General features: G+C 56.7%; 1 protein-coding gene across 3 annotated transcripts in view; it reads right to left on the bottom strand.

The window, feature by feature from the left end:
- Positions 1 to 19,523, bottom strand: part of BCAR1 (BCAR1 scaffold protein, Cas family member) — a 36,615-nt gene extending 17,092 nt beyond the window's left edge. Inside the window, exon 1 of one of the 3 annotated variants that reach the window (XM_054579177.1) lies at positions 19,380 to 19,523. In XM_054579177.1, the coding sequence (XP_054435152.1) occupies positions 19,380 to 19,391 (12 nt within the window). In that variant the 5' untranslated portion in view covers positions 19,392 to 19,523. Of the gene's footprint in view, positions 1 to 6,619; positions 6,836 to 19,379 lie in introns of those variants that run through there. The other 2 variants (XM_054579176.1, XM_054579178.1) reach the window with 2 other exon arrangements.
- Positions 19,524 to 24,261: the final 4,738 nt, after the last annotated feature.

Below are 24,261 nucleotides of genomic sequence, written 5' to 3'. Positions count from 1 at the left end.
AGAACAAAACTCCAGAAAAAGAGCTAAATGAAATGGAGATAAGCAACCTATCAGATGCAGAGTTCAAAACACTGGTTATCAGGATGCTCAAAGAAATCACTGGGTACTGGCAACAGCACAAAAAAGACCCAGGCAGAAATGAAGGCTGCATTAAGTGAAGTAAAGAAAAAGCCACAGTAAACAGCAGTGGAGGGGATGAAGCAGAGATTCAAATCAACAATCTGGAACACAAAGAAGAAAAAAAGCATTCAATCAGAAAAGCAAGAAGAAAAAAGAATTAAAAAACAAAACCAAACCAAACCCAGAATAGAATAAGGAGCCTCTGGAACATCTCCAAACGGCCCAGTATCTGAATCATAGGGGTGCCAGAAGAAAAAGAGGAAGAGCAAGAAATTGAAAACTTATTTGAAAAAATAATGAAAAACTTCCTTAATTTGGTGAAGGAAATAGACATAAAAGTCCAGGAAGCAGAGAGTCCCAAACAGGTTGGACCCAAAGAGGACCACACCAAGACACACCATAATTCAAATTCCAAAGGTTAAAGATAAAAAGAGACTCTTAAAGGCAGCAAGAGAGAAGCAGAGAAGAGTTACCTACAAAGGAGTTCCCATGAGACTGTCAGCTGATTTCTCAAAAGATACTTTGTCAACTAGAAAGGACTGGCAAGAAATAATCAAAGTGATGAAAAGCAAGGAGGTACATTCAAGATTACTCTATCCAGCAGAGCTGTCATTTAGAATTGAAGGGCGGATAAAATGCTTCCCATAAAGGTAAAACTAAAGGAGTTCATCATCACCAAGCCATTATTCTATGTTAGAGGGACTTATACAAGAAAAAGAAGATTAAAACAACAAACATTAAAATGACAACAAATGCACAGCAATCAACAACCGAATCTAAAAAACAAAGTAGGCAAACAAGCCGAACAGGAACAGAATCATAGATATGGAGGTGATGTGGAGGATTATCAACTGGGAGGAAAGCTTCAGGGATTAAGGAGTACAAATTGGTAGGTACAAAACAGACAGGGGGATGTTAATGAACAGCATAGGAAATGGAGCAGCCAAAGAACTTATATGTACGACCCATGGACATAAATTAAGGGAGGGGGCCTTGCTGGGGGGAATGGGGGCACCAGACAGAGGGGTGCAGAAGGGGAAAAACTGGGAGAACTGTAATAGCAAAATGAATAAAATATATTTTTTTAAAGCTCAGCACCAAAAATCTGAGGGGGGACCAAAAAACCCCCAAAATTTATTTATAAAAAATTGTGTATTTATTCTTACGTGTTTTAACTTCAGTTACCTTCAAAGTACTCTCCATTTGATACAATACACCTATCGAGATATTTTTTTCCATTGCTCACAAGTTTTTTTAATTTTTTAAAAAAGATTTAATTTATTTATTTTTGGGGTAGGGGAAGGGAGGGAGAGAGAGAGGGAGAGAAACATCAGTGTGTGGTTGCCTCTCACGTGCCCCCTACTGGGGACCTGGCCCGCAACCCAGGCACATGCCCTGACTGGGAATCAAACTGGTAACCCATTGGTTTGCAGGCCAGCACTCAATCCACTGAGACACACCAGCCAGGGCTCAAAACAGTTTTTTAACTTGCCAATTTTGATGCCTTTTAGTGCTTCTGTTTTTTTGTTTCACCTCTACCACATCAGCAAAACATTTCCTTTTGACGTCTTCCTTCATTCGGGGAAACACAAAAACGTCGCTTGGGGTGAGATCAGGTGAATAGGAATTGTGGGGCATGGGCATCATATCATTTTTAGTCAAAAACTGCTCAACACTCAGCACAGTGTGGGCAGGTGTGCTAGGAAATCACCCATTATGAAATGGCAAACACACTGAGTTTAAAAAAAAAAATCACTTAAGTAGAATGTAGCCTCTCACAACCACACCAGCTGGCACACAGATACAGATGATTTCTAGAACACTCATCCAGCAGGGAAAGTGTGTACTACAAGGGGCATGCCCTCCAGAAGACACTTGCTGGTTTTTTGGGTCCTCCCTTGTAATGTGACCACTGCAGGGCCACTGCATATAGGGTGGTCAGAGATGTCCTCCCCAAGGAGGTGACACTTCAGCTCATGAATAATGAGAACTAGGCAACCGTGAAACCAGCTGGGGAAGGGTACACGGGCAGAGGAGGGGAATGAACCAAGGTGCTAGAGCAGCGGGGCCAAGCCCTGGAGTAGCAGGCAGGCGGGGGCCAGCTGCACTGCAGGCTGAGTTGGAGTGGTACGTGGAGAGCTCAGTAAATGCTATCCAAGTGGTGGCATTACATGGCAGGAAGAGCCCAGCTTGGGCTCTGGACGGGTCCCCCAGGACGCAGAGTCTTGCCCCAGCGTGTAAGAGGAGCCATCTCCCTCAGAGCCTGGCTTTCCAGCCTCCCTTGCTGCTGGGACAGTCAGGTGCCTCACCCCCAAGCTCACAAGAGGACACAGCTGCAACCTCTGGGAGGGACACACTGCCAGGACACCATCACAGTTCTGGCAGACACTGCCGGACATCTGTGTCCAAGACACCACAGAGGCTACTGCCTGGCTTGCCCTGCATCTCTGGCCACCTCACACCTGCCTCTAGGAAACCTCCCACGGCGTCTTACTCCTTTTCCAAGACATGAACTAGGGCGGTGACCCTCCAGGAAGGATCCTGTGCCCCTCCACAGGCACCTGCTCCCACTCCCCCCAACGGGAAGTGCTGACCGATACATCTTGTTACTGCCCACTTCATGCTCCTGCCCCTCGACACCCAGGATGGACGGGGCTGTCTCCCTCAGCATGGAACTCCCACGACCCTGGGAACGCCATGCCTGGCCCAGGATGGATGGGCTCAGGCAGAAGCCCTCTTAGCAGAGGGTGGTGTCCCGTCCTCCCTGGGAGAAGTTTAGCTTAGCCTGAGGAAGCCAGGGATGCCCTTTGGGGCTTGCCAACCCCAGGGGGAGGAGGCAGAGGAGAGCCCCCAGCCAGGTTGTGTGGGCCCTCAGACATGGAGCAGCTGGGCCTTGCCGGCGGTCACAAGTCTAGGGCAACCTCAGCCGTCTGACGGGTATTCAGGTCTCCCCGTTGGCTCGACGGGCTGCCTCGGGGACCTTGGGTGTGCTCTGGGTCTCCTAAAAGCCCGCCTGTGGGAGAGGATGCTACCTTGTGGCTGTGAATGGGGGGGGACAAGACTGATGGGTTCCCAATGACTACAACAATCATGGCCCATGCCTACTCCATGTCACAGGCAGGGCTCTTTCGCATACTTCAATCGTCTCCTTCCACCCTATGAGACATTATAATGATCTCCATCTTACAGATGAGCAAACTGAGGCACGGAACAGTTACTTGACTTACCAGGGTCACAGTCAGGGGGCAGCAGAGGCAGATCTGGGCTGTGTGACAATGTGGAGCTGGGCGGTTCCTGGGATGATGCTCAGGTTCATGAAAGCCAGGAGTGGAAATTTCACAGGCCTTTTCCTCCCTCCCTGTTCCCCACTTCCAACACACCCACCCCTCCCCGCCGCCCCAAGTACAGAGCCTCAAATACAGCAGTCACTTGGGAAACACTAGTTCCCTTCATATCCAGAACCATCTCAAATGTGAGCCAAGTTTATTTCTGGGGTATTCTGTTTGCTTGTCCCAAGAAGCCCCAGTGGCCAATGGATACAGGCCCAATGTGTGTGTACCGACTGCAGGGTGCGCCCGCAACCCCTGCTCACTCCTGCTCGGGAACCCCTGGAGGGGCAGTGGCACGGACCCACTGGCCAGGGTCCTGACCATCCCTTTGTCTAGCTCCCCCATCCCCAGCTTGAGCCGAGTTCTGCGGGGGGAGTCTCCTCCCTTCCCAGACACCCCCACACTCACATCCTTGGTAGAGCCTGGGACCAGGAGCCTTAGCATCACTTCTCTAACTCTCCCAGGGACAACTGAGAGGCCAGATTCTGGGTTCAGGCCCTCAGTGCTTGGATAGCAGCGAGCAAGCCCCTGTTCCAGAGCCATTCCAAGGGGAGCATGACAGCATGGCTGCTGTCCCGCCTACCTCAGGAGCCTGAGGCTCAGAGGACAAAGCCTCAGCCCTGTGCTGGACACTCAGGAGTCATAGGGCAGAAGGAAGGACTGCAAACCCACCTGTAGGTGGCCGCTGCCAGGAGCTCCTGTGACAAGCCACGCCTGGCCTCAGCAATGGCAACAACAGATGCCTTTGTGCCCAGGGCCAGCTCTGGGCCAGAAGCAGACCCCTTCGCCCACTCCTGCGAGGACATCCCTCCCAGGCACTGTCCTAAAAGGCCGGGCAGAGGGGAGGTGACATGGGGAGGGCCCTCCTGCTGTAGGACAAGGCATCTGCTGCCCAACATACCACGGCAGGACTGGGGTCGGAGCACCAAGGAGCCTGTGTGGGCGGTCTCAGGGCACAGCCCTACACCCTCCAGTCCGTTCAAACTGCTGGCAGCTTGGGAATGGTCCCCAGCCCGCTCGGAACCCGCACCACTGCTACCCAGAGCAGGAACTCAACCCAGGCAGGCCCACACCTATGAGTTTGACACCCTGCCGCTTTCTTTCACAGCCCTTGGGGCTCCGATGGGAGGACTCACAAGTCCCTTGGGCTGACCTTTATTTACAGGGGCAGCACCAGGCCCAGAGTAGGGGTGACACCCACAGCCCCAGATTTGTCATCATGGAGGGCAGAGGTAGAAGGGACAGCCCAGAGGGAACAGTAGGGATTTTACTCCCTACAAGGCCTTGGCTTCTCCACCTTGGTATCCAATGCCCCAAAGAATTCTGCCCACTCCAGTCCTAAACAAGAACTTTCAGCAGCCCTTAAAGCACCACCTCTGCAGCCGAAACGGAGAGGGGTATGTTGGCACATAAATTGCAGCATTCCAGCTTAAAAAAAAAAGGTACGAAATCCCTGATTTCTGGGATGCACAGTGGAGACAGGTGGCACTGAGCAGAAGACTTCTGGATACAGTCCTGTGCCTCAGTCTCCCCATCTGTACCACCTGTACGACTGGTAGACAGAGAAGCTGCCCCACGGCCCTTTCCTGTCCCAACAGGATTTCCCAGTGGCACTGCCCTTACTTCTGGCTCTCTCCTACGCTTTGAGACCCAGCCTACAGCGCTCCCATCTGTGCTCAGCACAAACAGCCATGGCCAGAGGCATCAGGTCTCCTCCCTGGAGTGGAGCTGAGGATGACTGTCCTGCCCTGCCTCCACCCAGTTCCCACTGGGCTCCTTCCTTGCCCAGGGCAAGCGGGTAGTTGCTCCCTGTGCCAAGAGGGCCTGTCAGCAGCTCTTCCCAGACTTTCCTCCCCTGCAGGCTCCACCTGTGCCCAACCCCACTCTTGCTCCTAGTGCACCCAGCACACACCTGCTCTTCTAGGTCTGTCAGCCCTCCATCCTTCAATCCCCAACATCATTTCTCCACTCTGAAAAATAAATGGGCAGAGGGGGTGTGTCCCCAAGTCCAGGGGGGTGAGGAACATCTCCCAGCCCGGCTGAACTCTGCAAGGAAGCCCAGAGAGTACCTCCCAGTCTAAGGCCCTTCCTCATGGTAGGGGTGTGGGAAAGGAAACTCCGTTTTCTCAAGACAGATGAGGGAGCCCCAACCTCCAGTCTAGGACCTGAGACCCCAACATCTCCCCCAGGGCTAAATCTAACCTGCTCACTCTCCCCACCCACCCTCAGCCCATAGCAAATCTCAGCTTCTCTGACTCCCTCAAACGGCCCTAGGTTCTGCCTAGCGCTGCAGCAACGAGGGGCTGGGAGTCTGGGCTCAGACATCTGAGAGCAGTCCCCCCTACCCTGGCCCCGCGCCCGCACTCGACCTGCGGAGGCTCGGACCTGGGGTCGCAGTACGACACTGAACTCCCGCTGCCAGGATCCGGCTTCTACCTCCGCTTTTGCAACCAGGGTAGGTACGAGCCGTGTCCTCAGTCCCGGAATTCAGCACAGGCGGGCCGGAGTGAATTATTAACCGGTCCCAAACTGTCGCTCCGCCACGCCGACAGCTCTGTCGACGCCACACGCTCGCTTGCCCAGCCCTTTACCCCTAACCTGGAGGCGGGGCACTGCTCCCACTCCAAAACACACAGATGGACCAACGGACAGACACCCCGCTTCCTGGAAAGTCAAGCCTCCTGGAAGTTCACAGTATGAGGGACCTAGGACCCCTCCTCGTAGCCCAGGGAACTGAGAGACCAAGGCTCAAAGGCTCAAGGTCATCGAGAAGGCGGCGTCTGGCAGGGGGAGAGTGGGCCTCCGGCCAGCAACTTTCCCGGATCCAGGAACTTTCTGCCGACCAGTAGCCACTGAGCCCAGGCCCCTTCCAATCGTCCCCAGGTCACACAGGCTCTGGGATCCTCGGCAGCTCTCGCCTCCCGGCGCTCGGTCCAGGGCGGGAGGCGGGCCAGGACCTCGGACCCCAGCCTGGTAGCGCCCCCCAAGGAGGCTCCTGCGGCAGGAGGTTCCCAAGACCCGCAGGTCCGGCAGGAAATGCCACTCGCTTAACTCCTTCCCGTCTGGGCCTGCCCCGAGCAGGGGGAGAGCAGTAGCCTCGAAGCCGGTAAGTGGACCCCGGCCAGCCTGACTCACAGGCGCACGTACGCCACCCCGCCCACCGCACTCACCAGGTAGTTCATCGTGTCCTGCCGGCTGGCCTGAGGCCCCGGCTCCCCACAGGGGCGCACACCTCGCTGCCGCTCCCGGGGTTCCAAGTGCGCCGCAGCCGCCCCGTACGTCCGCTGCCTCAGCCACCACCTCTGCTACTGCCGCCGCCACCCAAAGCGGGTCCCACCTCACTCCGCCCGCAGCTAGGCCGGGCCAGCCCAGCCCGGCTCCCGGCATGCTCGGCCACGCGCCCATTGGATGCTGTGGCTCCTCATGCAAATGAACCGCCAGCCCATACGGCGCGGGCACGCGAGCAGCTGCGAGCTGCTGCGGGAGTACGCGGGCACGCGCTGCCTGGTGCCTGGTGGGACCATCCCCCCACTTCCTACCAGCAGCAAGCTCGAGATGCCTTGCGAATGCCAGGCTTCAGTCCTAGTTCGCGGGATATAGCTCCTTTTCTTCAAACGTACTTCTCCAACCTCTACCATCGGAGAGAATGCGCCCCTCCTCAAAGGCCTAAGCAAACGCCCCCTCTTCTGGGCAGACTGCCGGGATTGCCCTCCTCCTCTGTGCGCCACTGCAGCCCTTGGGGCTCCAACCTCAAGGCGACTTACGCCTTCCTCGCCCATCAACCCCGGACATTCCGCGCGCGTGTCCTTCGGGTCGTCGGACTCAGATAGGACGGCCCGAAGAGCACAGCCCGGCACCCTGCAGCCCTAATAATAATTAACAACTACCGCGCGGCCTCAGGTCAGGCCTACCATACAAGAGCCCAAGGAAATGAGGACACAAGGCAGGGAGGCTGGAGGCTAGGGCAGGTCCAGAAGTAACCTAGAGGGCGCAGAGCTGGGGCGCTTCCTGGTCTATCAGACATGGCCATGCCGGAGGCTCCAGTCCATCTATGGACAGGGGCTTCTCTACTTAATTTAATTCTGCCTCTTTAAATTGTTCCCCCACCATCCTGGTTCTGCTCTAGGAGCTCTGACCCCACCTCAACCCTTTAGTCAGCCCTAAAACCCTGTGCCCCAACAACTCTTGTTTCAGTAACCTGGTGGGGGGTATGCAGGGAATGAAAGGAAAAGAAAAAGCACCACCACCACTGGGAAACTGAGTGGAAAGTGCCTTAGTTCTCCTGAGTCCCCGCTCCCTAGGCTGCAGGTCAGTGTCCGTCACCCCACACAGCAGAACCAGGATGTGCTGGTCCCTGAGCTCAGTCCAGGCTTGTACAGTGGTCTGCAGGGAGATCTAAGATGGAACCTGCTCCAGAACCTGTCAGTTTGGTGCCTTATCTCCGGATCCTCAGACAGTCAACGTCTAGGCTACTTGCTGAGTACGTAGACACCATCAGGCAGCTCGCAGTGCCAGGGGAGCAATGCGGCAGACTTGGCTTTAGCCTATAAAATACATAGAAACGCAGTGGATCCATGGCTGCCCCTCCCCCTGACACCCAGGCCAGATGTACCACCTTGGGCAGCCCCTCTCCTGTCTGTATGAAAGGTCTGGGCTAAGGCAGCCCAAGACTGGCTGGTCATAGGTCCCCTGGAGAGCTTGTTAAAAAAAACACACTCCTAGGTTTCCCCTCCAGAAAAACCATGTGGGAACCCGGACATCTGCATTTCCTCAAAGTGTCTCAGGGAATCACTAGTAAGAACTCACAGCATAAGGAGTGGGGAAGGAGCAATGGGATTTGGACACAATGTGACCCAGAGTCCTCAAGGAGCAGAAAAACTGTCACCCTATATATTCCTCAGGACTGGCCCATTTGTCACCCACAAAACAGCCTACTTCCCAGCAAAAGAAGAACCAGCTCTCCGAGAAATACTGCCTAGGGCATCCCCTCCTGCTTGTTCCCAACAGCTGTGCCCCAAAGTCAGGCAGGAAGCTGTGGGCCCCTAAACCCTGACCCCCATCTTCAGACTGGCTGGCACCCAGGTCCCAAGGGGGCAGATCAGAACCAGCTGGACCATATACGCACATCTGTCTGTCTGCGCTGGGGGCTGGAGGGAGTCCTTTGGTTTTCCCCAGATCACCTCTCCTGTGAGGTGAGGGGCGGGGAGCAGGCCTTACAGCCCGGCAGTGCCCTGCAGTCAGGCCTCCACAGGGACGGGTGGGAACACAGACACCCTGGCCCTCAATTCTGTCCCAGCTGGCCTAGGGAGGGAGGAGGTGTCTGGCTGGGAACAAGGCAATGGGAGAAAAAGACCCTCCAGTCTCTGGAGCTGGATTAAAGCAGCACTGGGGGCGGGGCTGCTGGAGTGGGGGCAGGCCGGGGGAGGGAGCCCAGCTCAGGCTGAGGCATTTCAAAAATTTGCTCCTTTTCTACTTAAACTCCCTCCCCCCAAGCCTGTGCCTCCCAGAATGGCATTTCCGCTTTGGAATCAAGGCCCTAGGATCTGTGCCCCACTGTGCTGGAAGGAGGGGAGGAGGAATGCTCCTTCCCAGGCCTCCGGGGAGGAGGGGCATGGAGGATGGGGCCCACTGCGCAGGCTGTGGCTGGGGTGTACAGGGGAACAGACCCTCCTGAACTGACTATTAAGGAGACCAACTGTGACACAACCCCCAGGACAGCCTCCATGGGGTCCTGGGCCAAGGCTCCATGATCACATAGTCACTTCATACCCAAAGCAGTTCTGCAAAACAGGCTCCACAATTGGCCCCATTTTCCAGGTGAAGAGATTGAGACCCAGTTAACAGCCCCTCTGCCCCACCTCACAGACTCCTGGCCATAGAGGGGAAAGAGCTGGCAGCCAGGGAAGGAATGGTGGGACTACCAGCCTGCAGTCCCCTCCACCCGCCCGCGGCACCTTCAGACAGGCAGGAAGGGAATCAAGGAGGAGGCGCACTCAGGCTCGGAAAGCCAAGGACTCTGTAGCACTCAGAGACCCCAAAGGACAGATAACTGAGAACCAGGGCCCAGCACTATGCCCCCCCGCCCCCCTCCCACAGGTTCAACCTCACAGGGGTGCAGGGGAGCATGCGGACAGGAAGGAGAGCGGTTAGTCTGATGAGGAGGGCACGAGGAGGTGTTGCTGGGTGGCCGTGCAGGGTGCCACCCCAACACCAGCACTCTCCCAACGGTGGTGAGCCACCCAGGAGCAGCCTGGCACCTCCAGCCAGGCTGGAGAGGAGCTCACAGGCTAGAGGGGGACGTCACCAATCCCTCCCATTGGGGCCTGGAGTAGAGCTATCTGGACAGGAAACATGGTGGGCCCAGTACATGGGGACACCGGTTCTCATTTATCCACTAAAGTGTCCACTGAGGTGAGGGCTCCTGCTGATCCCAGACCCCACCTGGGAAGAAGAGCTTGGGACCCAGCTCCCACTCTCTGGGCTTTTTAGGTCTTATTCTTCAGGTCAGACCCACTGCACAATGAACAATGCTTGCTTCAGGCCCAACAGTGTCTATCGCAGCATTTATAACTGCTAACAAAGGGGGCGGGGCTTCACCTAAATGCCCAGCCATAGGGCACTGGTGAGGCAACCATGGCTCCTCAATGGGATACTGTGCAGCCATTAGGATGGCTGCTTTCAAAGACCAAAATCATGCAAGACAATGCTTATGACAATGGGAAGTGAAAAGAGCGGGCTCCAAAGGCTTGCACAGTGACTGCAGACAGCCCTTTCCCCTCTTAAAGCCTTGGCTTTCCCAGTAGCACAGGAGGGTGGCTAGATGGGTCAGCGGATGGCTGACTCTGGGAGTAACAGCAGGAAAGGATTTCCTGAGACCGGAGGTGAGTGTTGCCAGCCCCAGGCACAGGAAGAAATGATGTATCTGGAGGGCCGCAGAGCGAAGCCTTCCCCCTGGGCTGGCCACTCACTCTGGCAAGCTTAAAGCCAGCCTCCGAGCTAGAGCCAGATCTGCATGGCTGAGGGTGCGGGGACCCTTATTGATGGCCTGGACAGGAAATGAGCCCAGCTGCATCAAGAACCGCAAACACAACCCTGACCCGTGTGGCTCAGTTCTGCAAAGTGAAAGGTTATAGGTTCGATTCCCAGTCAGGGTACATGCCTGCATTGCGAGTTCGATCCCTGGTCAGGGCACGTACCAGAGGCAATGAACTGATGTTTTTTCTCTCACATCAATGTTTCTCTCCCTCTCTTTCTCCCTCTCTTCCCCTCTAAAAACAAATAAATTAAATGTAAAAAAAAGAAAGAAAGAAAGAAAGAAAGAACAGTTAACACAGGCTGTACATAGTCCTTGCTGACACCCTGGGAACCAGGACAGAACTACCACTATTCAGGGGTTCACAGAGGGGAAGGGCCTTGCCCAAGTTTCGCTGCCAGAAAGTGGCAGAGCTACAGCTGTAACCCAGCCACCCAAATGTGGCCCCAGACAGAGCAGAGCACACCCTCTAGGGTAGGCGTTAGAGCTGTCAGCCATAAAGAGCTTTCCTATTTTGTCCCAGCTCTTCGAGGGTAGAGTGACCAACAGAGCAGTTCATTTGTCTTACAGGGGTGACTCGGACTGTGGGAGGTGGGCAGGCCCCTCAGCTGGAGCCAGATCCCCCCAGTCACCTCCTCCTGTGGCGGGGGCTCTAGTCCTCAGCCTGCCGTTCCCTTCAGCAGCCCCCAGGCCAGTCCCCAGAGACTTGGACGCAAAGGCAGGGCCAGGACCAACGGTGTGGGGGCAAAGTGACCAGGGGCAGGGACGTAGCTGAGGGAAGGGAACGGGGTTCGGGCAGAGGGCAGACTGGCCTCCCAGATCTAGGCCTGGATCCCAGCAAACCCAGTGCCCCCACCTTCCTGCGCTCCTCTCCCCACCCACTCCGGCTCTTTCAAGGAACTGGAAGGAGGAGCAATCTTTCCTAATTCTTTTCATTGCTTTTCTAATGAGCAGCAGAGGCACCTGTAGGGGTGCCTGCTTCAGAAAGGGGCTCTGCTCCCAGCAGGCCCGCAGCTGGAGCCCGGTGTGCAGCCTGGGCCCCGGAGCGCTTCCCTGGGCTCGCTGCTCCGCTCAGGGGGCCAGCCCCAGTATTCTCAGCCCCCCTTCTCTTCTGTAGCTCCTCTTCCACTCTCCAGGTGGGGGACCTCCCTGGGTGCTGTCAAGTAGGCAGGAGCCCCAAATGTGCAATGAGAAAGCTGGGGCCTCGGCGCATTAGCCCTCCCCCTGGCGCTGGGACCCCACTCCGGGCATCCCCCCGCCCCCCGCCCCGCCCTGGTGCTTTCAGCACCACCCCTGGGCTTGGTGCAAGAGATGGGGATGGGGGAGAGAGGGGCTCGATCCTGGCTGGCGGGAGGTGGGAGAAGGAGGGGCACAGAGACAAGTCCCTGTCCTCAGAGAGAAAGCTTAGCTCCTGTGGCCGCCCACCTCGGGCTGGGCAGGCGGGGACAAGGGTGTGGTCAAGAAGCTGGCCCCAGCCAGCCATCTGCTCTTGCCTCTCCCCATAGCAACCAGCCCAGGCACATCAGGGCAGTCAGAGGGGGTGACTTCACGTGCCATCTGCTGCCCCCCCAGCCTGCTTCCATAGGAGCACGGGTGCCCACACCCACAGAGACCCACAGGGATGCACAGAGACCCAGAGACATGCACAGAGGGGCACGGCAGGGCTGCCCGACCACGCAGTTGGGGTAGGTGGGTCAGGGAGCCAGCGGTGTCGCAGGAGGGGACTCTGGGGGCAGAGGGCTCTGAGGGCGATGGGGTGAGAATCCAGGAAGCAGTGGATACAGAGCTCAGGCAGCCACAGGGAAAGCGCTCCTTTCTCTCCCTCCTCAGGCCACACTGTGGAACAGCCCACCTGAGCCTGCTCCAATCTACAGAGAAAGGCTCCCTTTGTCCCAAGAGAGGACATTAAAGAGTCCAGCGGGCATGGGACCCTCAACCCACCACTGCCTCATTCAGAGCCTCGGTTTGTGCGTTTAGGTGTAACCACCAGCAGCAGCCCTGCCACCACCAGGTCACCAGGCTGAAGGCACATCCTTGACCCTCCCCATCGTCACATACCAGCCCCATCCTGCCAGGAGCCGGGGAAGGGGTGCTCTCCACTCAGCCCTCCCTGCCCTCCCTGCCCCTGCTCAGGTGCCCGGAGCCTCTTCAACCCCTGAACCACAAGAGGAAAAAAATCTCAAGTGAGGCTCTGGGTAAACAGAGCCCTGTCCCCTCTAGATCCACCAGCCAATGCAGGGGGCGGGGGGGGGGCGGGGCGGGGAGGGCTTGGGAGGGTCTCCCCTGCAGGCTGGTCGGGAGAGGGCAGTGGCTAGTTGTGGGCTCTATCACATGATTACTGTGTGCTAGTCATTTCCTCGGCACCTCCTCACTGCTAGGATACTGCTGCCTGGAAACGCATCCAGGTTTCTGGGAACTGACACCCCAGGGTGTGTGTGGGGGGCGGGGTGGCAAACACAAACACGTGAACAGCGGTGGTCAGGGATCTGCAGGAGAGCACAGGGGCGGCAGCGAGGGCTATTTTATACTAGGCGCCCGGTGGGGGGGCTCTCTGCGGAGGTGGCATTTGAGCAGATGTGTGAATCTTTTGCTAAGGCTTATTATGCAGAAAAAGTAACAGGAAAGATTTGTAAAAATAGCACAGGCGTGCCAACTCCCTCGGTGCAGCGGAGCCTGAGGTGTTAGGGACTCAGGGAGCAGCTTCCAGGCAATGCGCCTCCCCCAACCTGGGCTTCTTGAGAGGCGGGGTCTCCACGGGGCTGGGCCTCCCAGGGTTGAAGCAGGTGCAGTCTACCCAGCAGGGTGTGGGGGGGGGGCAGCAGGCAGCGGGAGGCAAAGAGGAGGGAGCTCAGGTATCTGGGGAGGGCGCAGGGATGCGGTCAGCCCCCAGGACAGCCTCTGTCCCCTCCTACCCCTGGAAGCCTCTCCCCACTGGGGTCCCTGGAGTGGAAAGGGGCCTAGGAGAGACACAGATGACTCAAAAGCTAAGAGGCTTCTGCCCGTGGACAACCTGGGAAGAGGGAGCTCAAGCCCTAGATAGCTGGGGAGAGCTGTGAACGGAAAGGCGTGCGGCCACACCAGTTTCTGGACAAGCAGGTACCAGGGCATCCAGGGCCTGGTGGCACAGACCACCCCCGGGCATGCCTCAGGGCACACGTAACTGAGTATCAGGTTTCACAAATTACTGGCAACACCAGTGTTCCAGGACTTAAAAACACACAGCATACAAAAGCTAGAGACAGATGTCCATCAGCAAGAGAATGGATAAATACATAAATTCATGTTCACAAATGGAACACGACTGGGAGAGGTGAGTCAGGGAGCCAGCAATGAAAAAACAAAACAAAACTGATAGATACCACGTGGATGAAAGTCTCCAAACCGTTATGCTGAATGAAAGAAGCCAGGCCTCAAAGAGTACATACTATATGCTTCCACTTACATAAAGTTCAAGAACAGGTAAATCTAAGCCACAGTGAGAGAAATTAGAATGTTGGCTACCTCATGGGTGTTGGGGGGCACTTGGCTATCAAGGGGTACGTGCAAACTTTCTGAGATGATGGAGACATTCATTATCTTGATTTGATTGACTATTACATGGGGTCTACATTAGTTAAAACTTATCCAATTGTCTACGTAACGTCTATCCATTTCACTACATGGAAAATCTACCTTGATCAAAGGTCTCAACTAGCAAAAATAAAACAAAGCACAGAACAGAGGAAAAAGTACATGGCATTAGGAACACCAAAAATAGGTATTGAAATCCTAAACCCACCATGTTACCCTTTTTGCCCTGGCTGCCAGGGAGCTTAAAATTAAATTTGTATGACTACCTTCTCCATATACTACATAGTTCTGGATCCTTTGGTGATCTCAAACTGTTCGTGTCTTTCACTATAATCTGCTTCAAATCCTTCTTGGAACTTGGAGGGGTTGAAATAATATGAAATGACTGAAAAGCTCTCTTAGCCTCTAATCTCCCCTAAAGAAGGGATTAACTTTAGAGCCAAAACTTATGACTATCTCTCCTGCCAGAGGGGGCATCCATCACCACATCTCCTGAGGTCGCCAACATGTCCCCAGCTTTTTGCTTTTCTTGAAGAGAAGGAGACACTGGCCAGCAGACAGTGACCAAGAGTAAGGCAAAGGAATGATGGGTTTGACGAGGATGCAGGCAAAGCAAGCAGTTGTGATGAAGCCAGGTCAAGGCTGGGGAAGACACTGAGCACAGAGAGGGACGGGACAGGCGCAGGTGCAGCGGACCACAGGGAGCACGGACTCATGCCCGGCGCTGGGAAGTGCGGGTCACTGGGTATGACCGTCACAACCTTGCGGCCTCCCCACCTTACCTACAGGCTTGAGCCCCTCCCCTAAGGTACTGGGACCCACCACAGGGTGCTCTCCTTCCCACCAAGGGCCCTGCCCACCCCGGCTGGCCAGGTGCTGCAGACCACACCTGAGGACAGGCCTGCGCCGCTCCGGTGGTTTCCACCACCTGCAACTCTGCACCCACTCCCGGAAAACCCAGGGCAGGGCGTCCACCTGGCCTAGGACAGGGTGGACCTGCCGGTCACCCCACCGAAGGCCACTCTGTTGGGCGTGTGAGATCAAGGCTTCTCCAAGGCTCAAGAGAAAGAGGTCCTGCAGGCAGGCTGGCGTAGGGGCGGGGGCCGGGGTCCTCCCAGCACTAAGGCCTCGGGAACCACGCCAATCACGAAGGAAGGGGCACCGGAGGCAGGCCGTGCAGCCGCGGAGAACTGCTGTGCTACAGCCAGGAGTGGGTCTGGGCCGCGGCAGCAGCCAGCGGGGCAGGATAAGGATGAGAGAGCCTCACCAAGAGTAGCTGCTATGACTGATTAGGCTCTGACCAAGAGCTTTCTGCAACCCTTGCCAAGTTTTCACAGACCCCCAGGGCTCAGTGCTGTTCACATCCCCACAACACAGATGAGGAAACAGGCTCAGAAACTCACTCAAGGTGGAGATGATCCAGCAACATTCACTCTGGAGCCCTCTCCTTCAAGCCACCAGACATCCTCCCCACCCAGAAGCTGCCTCTCTGAGAGCCCCATTCAGCCTCCCCAACGAGGCTTCTGGGACAGCGGCTAAAACTCCAGGCTCTCTGCGCAGAGACACAGCCACCTGTCTGTGAGGGCTCCTCAGTGCTCCCAGGGACACTTCCTTGGCAGGCGGGCGGGGCAAGCTGGGACAATGAGATGGAGAGAGAAGAACCAAACAGGCCTGTGTCCAGCCCTGAGGGAGCCTGACAGCAACCAAATAACCCCACTAACAAATGCACAATCACAGATGGGGGTCCCAGAGGACTTCTCAGGGATGACACCCTCAGCCTGAGCACTCGAGAGTGAGCACGAGCGAGCTGGCGAGCAAGGCGGCAGCGGGAGGTCACCTCCGGCACAGGGAGGGCCAGGCAGGGCCACACCAGGTGGCAGGAGGGGCACTCCATGTGCTTTGGAGGTGGAACTGAGGACTTTGGACCCGGACACGGTGTCTTCCCACTGTTCCCTCCTGAGCGCATCCTGCCAGGCTCCAGCTGTCCACGGCTTGGCCGCCCCAGCCACTGCCTCCTTGCTCCCTGCCAGCTCTCCCCTCACAGCACTGGCTGGCACAGAGCCACGCACAAGGAGCCCCAGGGTCGCTGGCAGAGGTCCCACCAGGTGCCATGCCTGGTCCTCTGGTCTCCATTGACCACTGCTGGGGCCGCACGGGGCAAGACCCACCCCTGCTGCACAGCCCTGGGCAAGCTGCCGCGTCTCCTAAGGGTGCCGAAGGGGTTACATGAACTCATGCTTGGAAAGCCATAAGCGGAGGGTCGGTCCCTCAGCAGACTTGGCCTCTGTGGACAGCTCAACAAGCCACATCCCCCACAATTAGAAAGGCCACGAAGGATGACGCTCACTTTCTGGCTTTGGATCCTGCCAAACTTTGTTCCCACCCTGGCTCTGTCTCTCCGCGGCCATGCGACCCTGGCAAGACAACAGGTCCTCCCTGCGCCTGTGAAGCCCTGAGCCCGGCACCTGGCACCCCTGTCAGCACCTTCCCTCCTTGAAAGGACCCATCATCCCTCAGCAAAGGAGCGGAGGAGGGGCTGGACTGGCTGAGCCCATTTCACAGGCAGGAAACCAGAGGCAGAACAGACAGCAGGGAACTTCTCTGCCAGCTGGCAGCGGATTGTTACCTGACCATGCCAGAGGGCAGCCAGCACCTTGTCTCTCCTGGACACAGATCATGCCAGTGCCTGCCAGGGGTCTGAGGTGGGTGGCACAGCTGCTTTCCTTTCCAATGCTTCCTGCCTACCCAGAGGCAAGAGACGGGCCCGAGGCACCAGATGGCCATGCCCAAGAGGAGGGCAGAGGCCAGAGACCAGCCAGGAAGAGCGTCTTCCAGGAAGAGCTCAGGGCACAGGGAGGAGCACTGCACCGGGAGTCAGGAGGATCCTGTGTGCCTTCCCCTTTCTGGGACCCAGACCCCGTGTGGATTAAAGGACAGAGAGAGACCTGCTGACCCCTGAAGGGTCCTCACGCTCTACCACTCGGGAAGTTACTCCTGGCCTAACCTGGCCTGTCCCGATCTCTTCTCTCCCCGCCATCACCTCCCGTTCCATTCTGAAGCATCTTATAATTTCTGGGAGCCAAAGTGCCTGCGTCAGCCCCATCCAGGAAAAGACTGCCCAAATGAACGGGTGTGCTTAAAACCCAAATGTGTCCGTGAGCACCACATGGGAAGTCACTGTTCTGTGTTCCAAGAGCAAGGCTTGAGCAGGCAGCTTGGCCTGGAAGCCTTCAAGGGGCCTCACCACTTACCAGCACATGAAAGCAATTTTCGGAACATCTCATGGCTGCTCTAAAATTGAATTTGTCCTCCCAGCCCTGCCGGCCAACACACTGCCCAAGGTCTGAAGTGAGAGCCTGGGTGATCTGACAGCCCAGCCACGTAGAAGACAGATGGTGAGACCCCTGCCAACCGATGCAGAATCGCCAGGGGCTAGGGCCACAGGCAGGAGGGTGCGAGGCGATTTAGAGCGGGCAACGGCGTGCACAGACCTTGGCTGCAGGTCCCCACAGCAGGTGTCCACAGCAATGCCTGTCCGCCCGAGTCACACCCAGGCCCTGGCCCTCCTGCCAACTCTCGGTTGTTACAGATGGGGCCACTGAGGCACACAGGTCGGGAAGGCTGCCCAAAGTCCTGTAAGGCAAGGGGTCTAGGTCCCACTCCAGACTCTGTGTCCAGGCCTCTGCTGTGACTGACTGTGGAAAACCAAGCCAAATCCAGTGAAGACCTCCCAAACGCCCACCCAGGCTCTGAGGTGGCCTGAGTCACATTCCCTCCTCGCTACTGCCCTAGAGACCCAGGCCCTCGAGTGGTGCACCTCGGCCCTCCGGCCAGTGCCCACATGGTCGGGGCACTGCCCTGGGAAAGATCCAGAGGTTTGCAGCAAAGCAGAGCAGGAAAGAAGGGCTTGGCAGGCATTTTCTGTCTTCTCGCTCTCTTTTCTATTTCTAAAGATGAGGCAATTATACTCTGAACTAGAATAAACTGGGGAGGGGGGTATGGAGAGGGGATGGTGATCACATCAGCACTGTCTAGAAGCCCTAATTTTTTCATCTGTAACTCTGCATTACCGCTTCTGGAGGCGGACAGGAGTTAGGATCCTTAATTCCATAATAACAATGCTTTGCACTTACACGGCATCTCTCCTCCAGTAATCTCTACGGTGGTTAATTAAGAGGCCACATGCCCTGCCAGGAAGCCCCAACTGTCTGCTTCACGGTTAAGGCTGGGGTCTCCCAGGTGAGAAGCAGTCCCAGGAACAAGGCCAGGTAGGCCGGCGCCCTGGCCCACTGCCCCATCCTGTCAGAGGGAAAGGCCCTAGCTCATCAGAGAAACAATGGCTGGAGGCCACTGCTTCCCAGCCTGCAGACAGTACCCCTTCTGTGAAGGGCTCTGGGTGTGCCCCCTCCTCAGTCTGTCCCTCTGTAAAGCAGGCTGGGGCCTGCTCCTGACGTCTGGTGACTGGGGGTAGGTAGGATCACTTGTCACCTTCAGGAGGTGGGGCCCAGATGCCTCCAGATGCCACCGGCCTATGTGTGGAGCCACGGCCTGGAGGCCGCCCAAGCTTGCCTGCTGGGCCAGGAAGAGGGGGTGTCAGGAAAGAAGAAAAGCTCCCAAGGCTGGGAGGAAGAAAGGGGACTGGTCCTGTACCCTGAGAGGTTTAGCAGCAGAATAAAACTTCTGGGGAAAGTGAGCCCAATTGGCCGTTCTGGGGATCTGGCACAGAAGCCCACCAGGCCAAGCGGTCCTGCGGGGCCCTGGGGAATGGGTGTCTCGGGAGAGATACAGACCCAGCTCGAGGCCTGGCCACCCCGGTGAAGTCCCTGGAGCACAACAGGACGGCTAGTCCTGGGAGATGTCACAGACCTTCCCCCTCACCCGGCCCCGCGGCCCTGGAGTGGGGCTCGCGGAGAGGAGAGCTGCGAGACCTCTTCTCACGGGGCCTGGCCATCTTGGTGGAGGAGGGGGGTTCCTGGGGGACAGCACGCACTCCTGCCCGGCCCAGCTGTCTCAGGGATTTCCCGGGGGCCAACAAAGACCCCTGCAAATCCAGCCGCCCTGGGGCTTTCCCGGAGGGGACAGCACGGACCCCCATCGACCAGTCTCTTCAGGGAGAGGATGGAAAGAAAGGCAAGGGCAGAGAGGCCGGCTTGGGGAAGAAGTCCCCAAGCTGCCCCCACACCCCGACCCAAGAAGGCCCAGGTGGTGGTGGGGCAACCCCCCGCCCGGGAGCCCCCGCAGCATTAGGCCTGCAGCGGGGCGGCGCGAGGTCGCAGGCCGGGCCAGGGGCGGCCGACCCGGGGTCCTGGCCGGCGATCGGTACTCACCGGCACGGACATCTTGGCCGCCGCTCCCGGGACCAGGCGGGCAGCGGCGCCGGCAGGCTTCGGGCTCCCCTCCGCCACACTGCTCAGAGCACCCGGCGCGGAGTCCCGGCGCTCTCAGGGGTCCCCCGCAGGCTCCTGCGCGCTCCCGGGGCCGGACAGTCCAGTGGCTCCCACCCTTGCCGCGCATGCGCCTTCAGCACCATCCCTCCTCCCGTCTCCTCCACCCGGGCCGCGTTAAAGGCGAGGACCCGGGACCCCGGCATTTTTATGTCGGCCCAACGAGGCTCAGGGGCTCAGTCTCCACCCCTTACTCGCCCTTCAAGGGCCACCTCGAATTGCACTATCTCCTGTTCGCCCACCCAGTTCTGGAGAACAGAACCCTCACCCCCCACGTTGTCCAGCCCAGGTTGCTGGGCGCCCGCTCTGTGGTCTGGTCCTTGTGTCTGAAGGCGATTGTACATCAGCAGAGCAGGGCTCCTCGAAACGCTTTCCACTGTCTCAGCTGAAAGTCAAGAGACCCCGAGTAACCCCCACAGGCCGCCCAGGGCTCTTCTGCTTGCTCTGCGCTCCCCCCACCACCCCTTCCCTAGGAATAGGGAGCTCTGGGCACCCGGGGAACAGCCTGGTTCATTGTCGGGTCACCCTGACAGTTGGAGCGGGACTGGCTTTTAGGGAGCATCCTGCTTCCCGGTAACCCCCACTCTAGGATGACCCACAGCCAGGCGTACCTGCACCCGGCGCCAGCCCTCAGACACTGGGAAACAGACATTCGCGGGCCAAGCCCTCCTTTGCCCGGCTTTAATACGCCCAATTTCTCCAGCTGTTGAACATCTGACACGGTGTCTCAACACATGCGCATCCTAATTCCCCCACCCCCTACCAGGTAGGCCTTGCTGCTCCCACAACACTTAACAGACGGAGGCTCTGTGATTCCTCAGCTACCCAAAAGCAGAACCAAGGGTCTGACCACTCTGTTCTGCCACCCACAACATATAGTCTGTCCCTGCTCCTTGGGGGCCCTTCCTGGGCAAAGCCCAAGGTGGGTGGGAGAACCGCTGCTGTGCAGGGAAGGACGAGTGAGCCCCAAGGCCAAGGCTCTGGTGGCCAGGGCAGCGTCTGGGAAGGTCAGCGCAGCAGCCCACCCAGGGGAGGAACGACAGAGCTGGTTCTATGAGGCTGGCAGCCACCTTGGCTCATTGGGCCGCCTGGGCGCAGACAGAGAACTCTAGGCCCCTAGGAAATCTGTGGGGGCAGGTGCCCAGGGGGATAGGCTTTTTTGTCGGCCAGGTGTGCAGGCCAGGAGGCCCAAGGTGATGGAATGGAGGGAGAAAGCAATGGCAGGCGGGCTTTTCCAGAGACCCAGATCTGGCCCTCGGATCCCAAACCTTAATATCCGCCATTAGCAGGCCTTTCAGTGGAGCTGAGGAGGCTGTCCAGCCTTCTTCTGCATGAGGCGGGGCTGCCTTAATCTTTCTCCTGAAGTTCCTGAAGTGGCTACTAGCAACGAGAGGGGTACTAGATATGCAAGAAATGGGGAGACCGGGGCCTGCTACCAGGCCCAGGGCCCAATTCTCGGCCTGATGAGCCAGGGTCCCTTCCTGCTCCAAGTGATCACGGTTGTCCCCACGTCACCCCTTGAGTGAGGCTTCCCAATTGCAGCACCTCAGTTTCCCCTGCCCAGTGCTTGGCAAGGGGCAATGGCGGGGGGCAGACAGGGCCACGGCGAGCAGAGAGGGCTCTAGGCTGACAGCTGCCACCTCTTCAAAGGGTGCTCTGTGTGTGCTGGCAGGCAGCCCTGCCCGTGCCCACCCGGCTGTGTCCAGCTGGCATGGGGGCTCCTGCGCAGGGAACAGCAGCTCGGCCTGGCCCTGGGCTCCCAGCCACAAGCACCCGCTGTCTCAGAGGCCTCTGAAGCCACCCTGACCCTCCCTTACTGAGCCTTCCTCGCTCCTTCTTTCTCTCCTACATCGGCTAAATTCTTATCCCCACTCTTTCTGTCCCCTCTCCCACCAACCCCATTCCTGGGTGTCCGGGGAAGAAGAGGCCCCTCCCACCCCCCTAGGAATGGGGAAATGAAAATGCCGGGGAGGGAGCAGTGGGGGCCAGGACCTTGCAACCACCTGGTCCTCGCCTCCAGCTGCCCCCAGTGCCTGCTTACAGCTGCCTATCCAGGGAGGGCATCACTAACCCTTCCCTTAGCACAGAAAGAGGGATCCCTAGTCACACCCCCACATATTCTAAGGCAAGGGACCCAGGACTTTGGGTGTAGAGTTAAGGACAGGCGGAAGAGCCTTCTCCCGACACTACCAAGTGTCTGTGGGAGCAGGGATGCTCCTCTCTCACCACCCCCATGCCATTCCCCGACCTCATCCCCGGCAGGCATATGATCCTGGGTGACTCACTCAGTCCTGCAGACAACAGGCCCTGGAGCCTCACGACTAGCAGGTCACCCCAGAAGCAACAGCTGGGCTGCCTGAGCAGGCGCCAGCACCCTAAGAGGATCCTTGAGGGCCAACCAGGGCCCCAGGGAGACAGGGGTTATTGCTGCTCCTGGCACCAGGAGGGAACGGAATTTGGACACAGCCACAGAGTAAATATGGGCAGAGGCAAGCTTCCTACCTCGCTCTCTGGCCTCGGTCCTCCGGGCCTCGTCTTGTCTAGAAGGGCTGAGGCCTGGGGTGGCTTGCTCTGCTCTGACACCCCAGTGTAACCAGGGATCTCTCTGGCAGAGGCTCCCCTGACCGAGGAGAGCGCACTGAGCCTTTGAAGGCCCTGAAGGCACTGTGTGATAATCCTACACTAGCACGGCGCCTCTGTGACCGCCGACGAACCGACACCAGTATATCCTTGGTAACTGATGCCACACTCTGCGCAGGTTGCCTTAGCTGTTCCTTACTGTCCTTTTGCTGTTCTGAGATCCCATCCAGGAACCCACATCACATTTAATCATCAGGTCCCCTCAGGCTGCTCTGGGCTGTGACTGTTTCTCAGACTTTCCGTGTTTTTGATGACCTTGAGGAATACTGGGCAGGGACTTTACAGTCTGTCCTTCAGCTGGGATTTGTCTGATGTTTTTCTCATGGTTAGATTGGGGTTATGGCTTTTTGGGAAGAAGATCCCAGAGATAAAATGTCTTTCTCATTACATCGAATCAAGGGTACATACTATCAAAAAGATTTATTGTTGTTGAGGTGGATGTTGATCCCCTGGCTGAGCTGGTGTTCGTCAGGTGTCTCCACTCTACAGTTACTCTTCTCCTGCTTCCTGTGCTGTGCTTTTTGGAAGGATTGAGGAGCTAGGCCCCACCTCCTTGAGGAAGCAGCATCTACAGAAATTATTTGGAGTTATTCTGTAATGGAAATTTGTCTCTTTATTTATCCAATCATTTATTTATATCAGTGTGAACTAATAGATATGTATTTTACCCTTTGGATTACAATCCCATACTACTTCATTTTCTTGCTTAAATTATTCCTGCTTTTGCTATTGAGATTTCTATCAGTTGGTAAATAAGATTTTTTCAAGAGAATCTAGAAATCCAGATTGGGTTTGCTTTTTTTTTTTTTTTTTTTTTAAAGATTTTACTTATTTATTTTTAGAGAGAGTGAAACGGAGGGAGAAATAGAGGGAGATAAGCATCGATGTGAGAGAGAAATATCAACTGGTTGCCTCTCACGCATGCCCTGACAGGGGACCAAACCAGGAACTCAGGCATGTACCCTGACTGGGAATTGAACCAGTGACTTTTTGCTTTGCAGAACGAACCCCAACCAACTGAACCACACTTGGTCGGGGCAAAATCCAGGCTGTTTCCTAAAATCTCTGGGTTTCGGAACGTTGGCTGAGGAAGCCAAATGAAACGCTTCCACTGAATGACCCCAGGCAGCTCTGGGCTCTGGAGTCATTGCCTGCTTGGAATCTTGCTCTACCGCTTGCAGCTGAGCAACCTTGTATATGAATTCACCTGCCTGGGGCTCAGTTTCCTCCTCCGTGAAACAGGAGGATAATACCCTTTGGGTGGTGGAGGGGATTCTGTTGAATGACTCAGGTAAAGTTTGGGCACTGGCCCTGACACAGAATCCATGCCTCTTAAACACGATTGCCACACACATGAGCCAGGCGTGGTTAAGCAACTCTCTATGGAGGGCAAGAGCTAAGCTTGTTTTGGAGAGGCCTAGAGGGGCACTTCAGGGCTATGGGTGACCAACGGGACCCTGTGAGCTCTGGAGTGGATGATAATGGGAACTACCTGGCCCAGCCCTGGTTTTCAACATGAGAGTTGAGCCCTACTTACCCTGCAGTAGCACCGTGTTGCCGGGTGGGACAGGACTTGGAACCAGATGTCCGGTTTTACTCACTCTAAAGTGTGAATGACTACCTCTCCCTCAGAAAGGCAAGTCAGACTAGCATAGAAAGAGAGGCTGCCCTTAGTGAAGTGGTTGGGGAACCCACAGGTTCACCAGGCTAGACTTTGGGGTTTGGTCGTGGCAGCACCTCACACCTAATCCTGTGACCTTAAACAAGTCCAGCGCTGGGGACGGTTTGGTGGCGGCTCCCCCTGGGGGGGAGGAAAACAGAGAAAAAAAAAAAAAAAAAACAAGTCCAGCAGCCAACATCCTTGAGGGTAACTTCACAGTCTGGTGAAGGGTGGGCCCCTGGGGACTGGGGAAGGGTGCCTCTATGTCTGTCCTCCGTACACAGAGCCTTGGGGGCACCTGGTTAGAGGAGGAGGTGATGTTCAGGTCATGGGGCTCCTGGGTACAGAGGGAGACCATTGTCCCTCAGACACCGGGGCTTCAGGACTTGGTGGCAGAGGGGAGATGTTACTTGTTTCTTATTGCTGCTGTAACAAGTCACTCTAAACTTGTGGCTTAAAACAATA

Source organism: Pteronotus mesoamericanus, unplaced genomic scaffold (genome assembly GCF_021234165.1).
Source record: "Pteronotus mesoamericanus isolate MK-2021 breed Mesoamerican mustached bat unplaced genomic scaffold, CSHL_Meso_final contig_52, whole genome shotgun sequence".
In the NCBI taxonomy this organism is placed as follows: Eukaryota; Metazoa; Chordata; class Mammalia; order Chiroptera; family Mormoopidae; genus Pteronotus; species Pteronotus mesoamericanus.
Note: the sequence above shows the minus strand (reverse complement) of the source record. Positions and strands in the feature narration are given on the sequence as shown.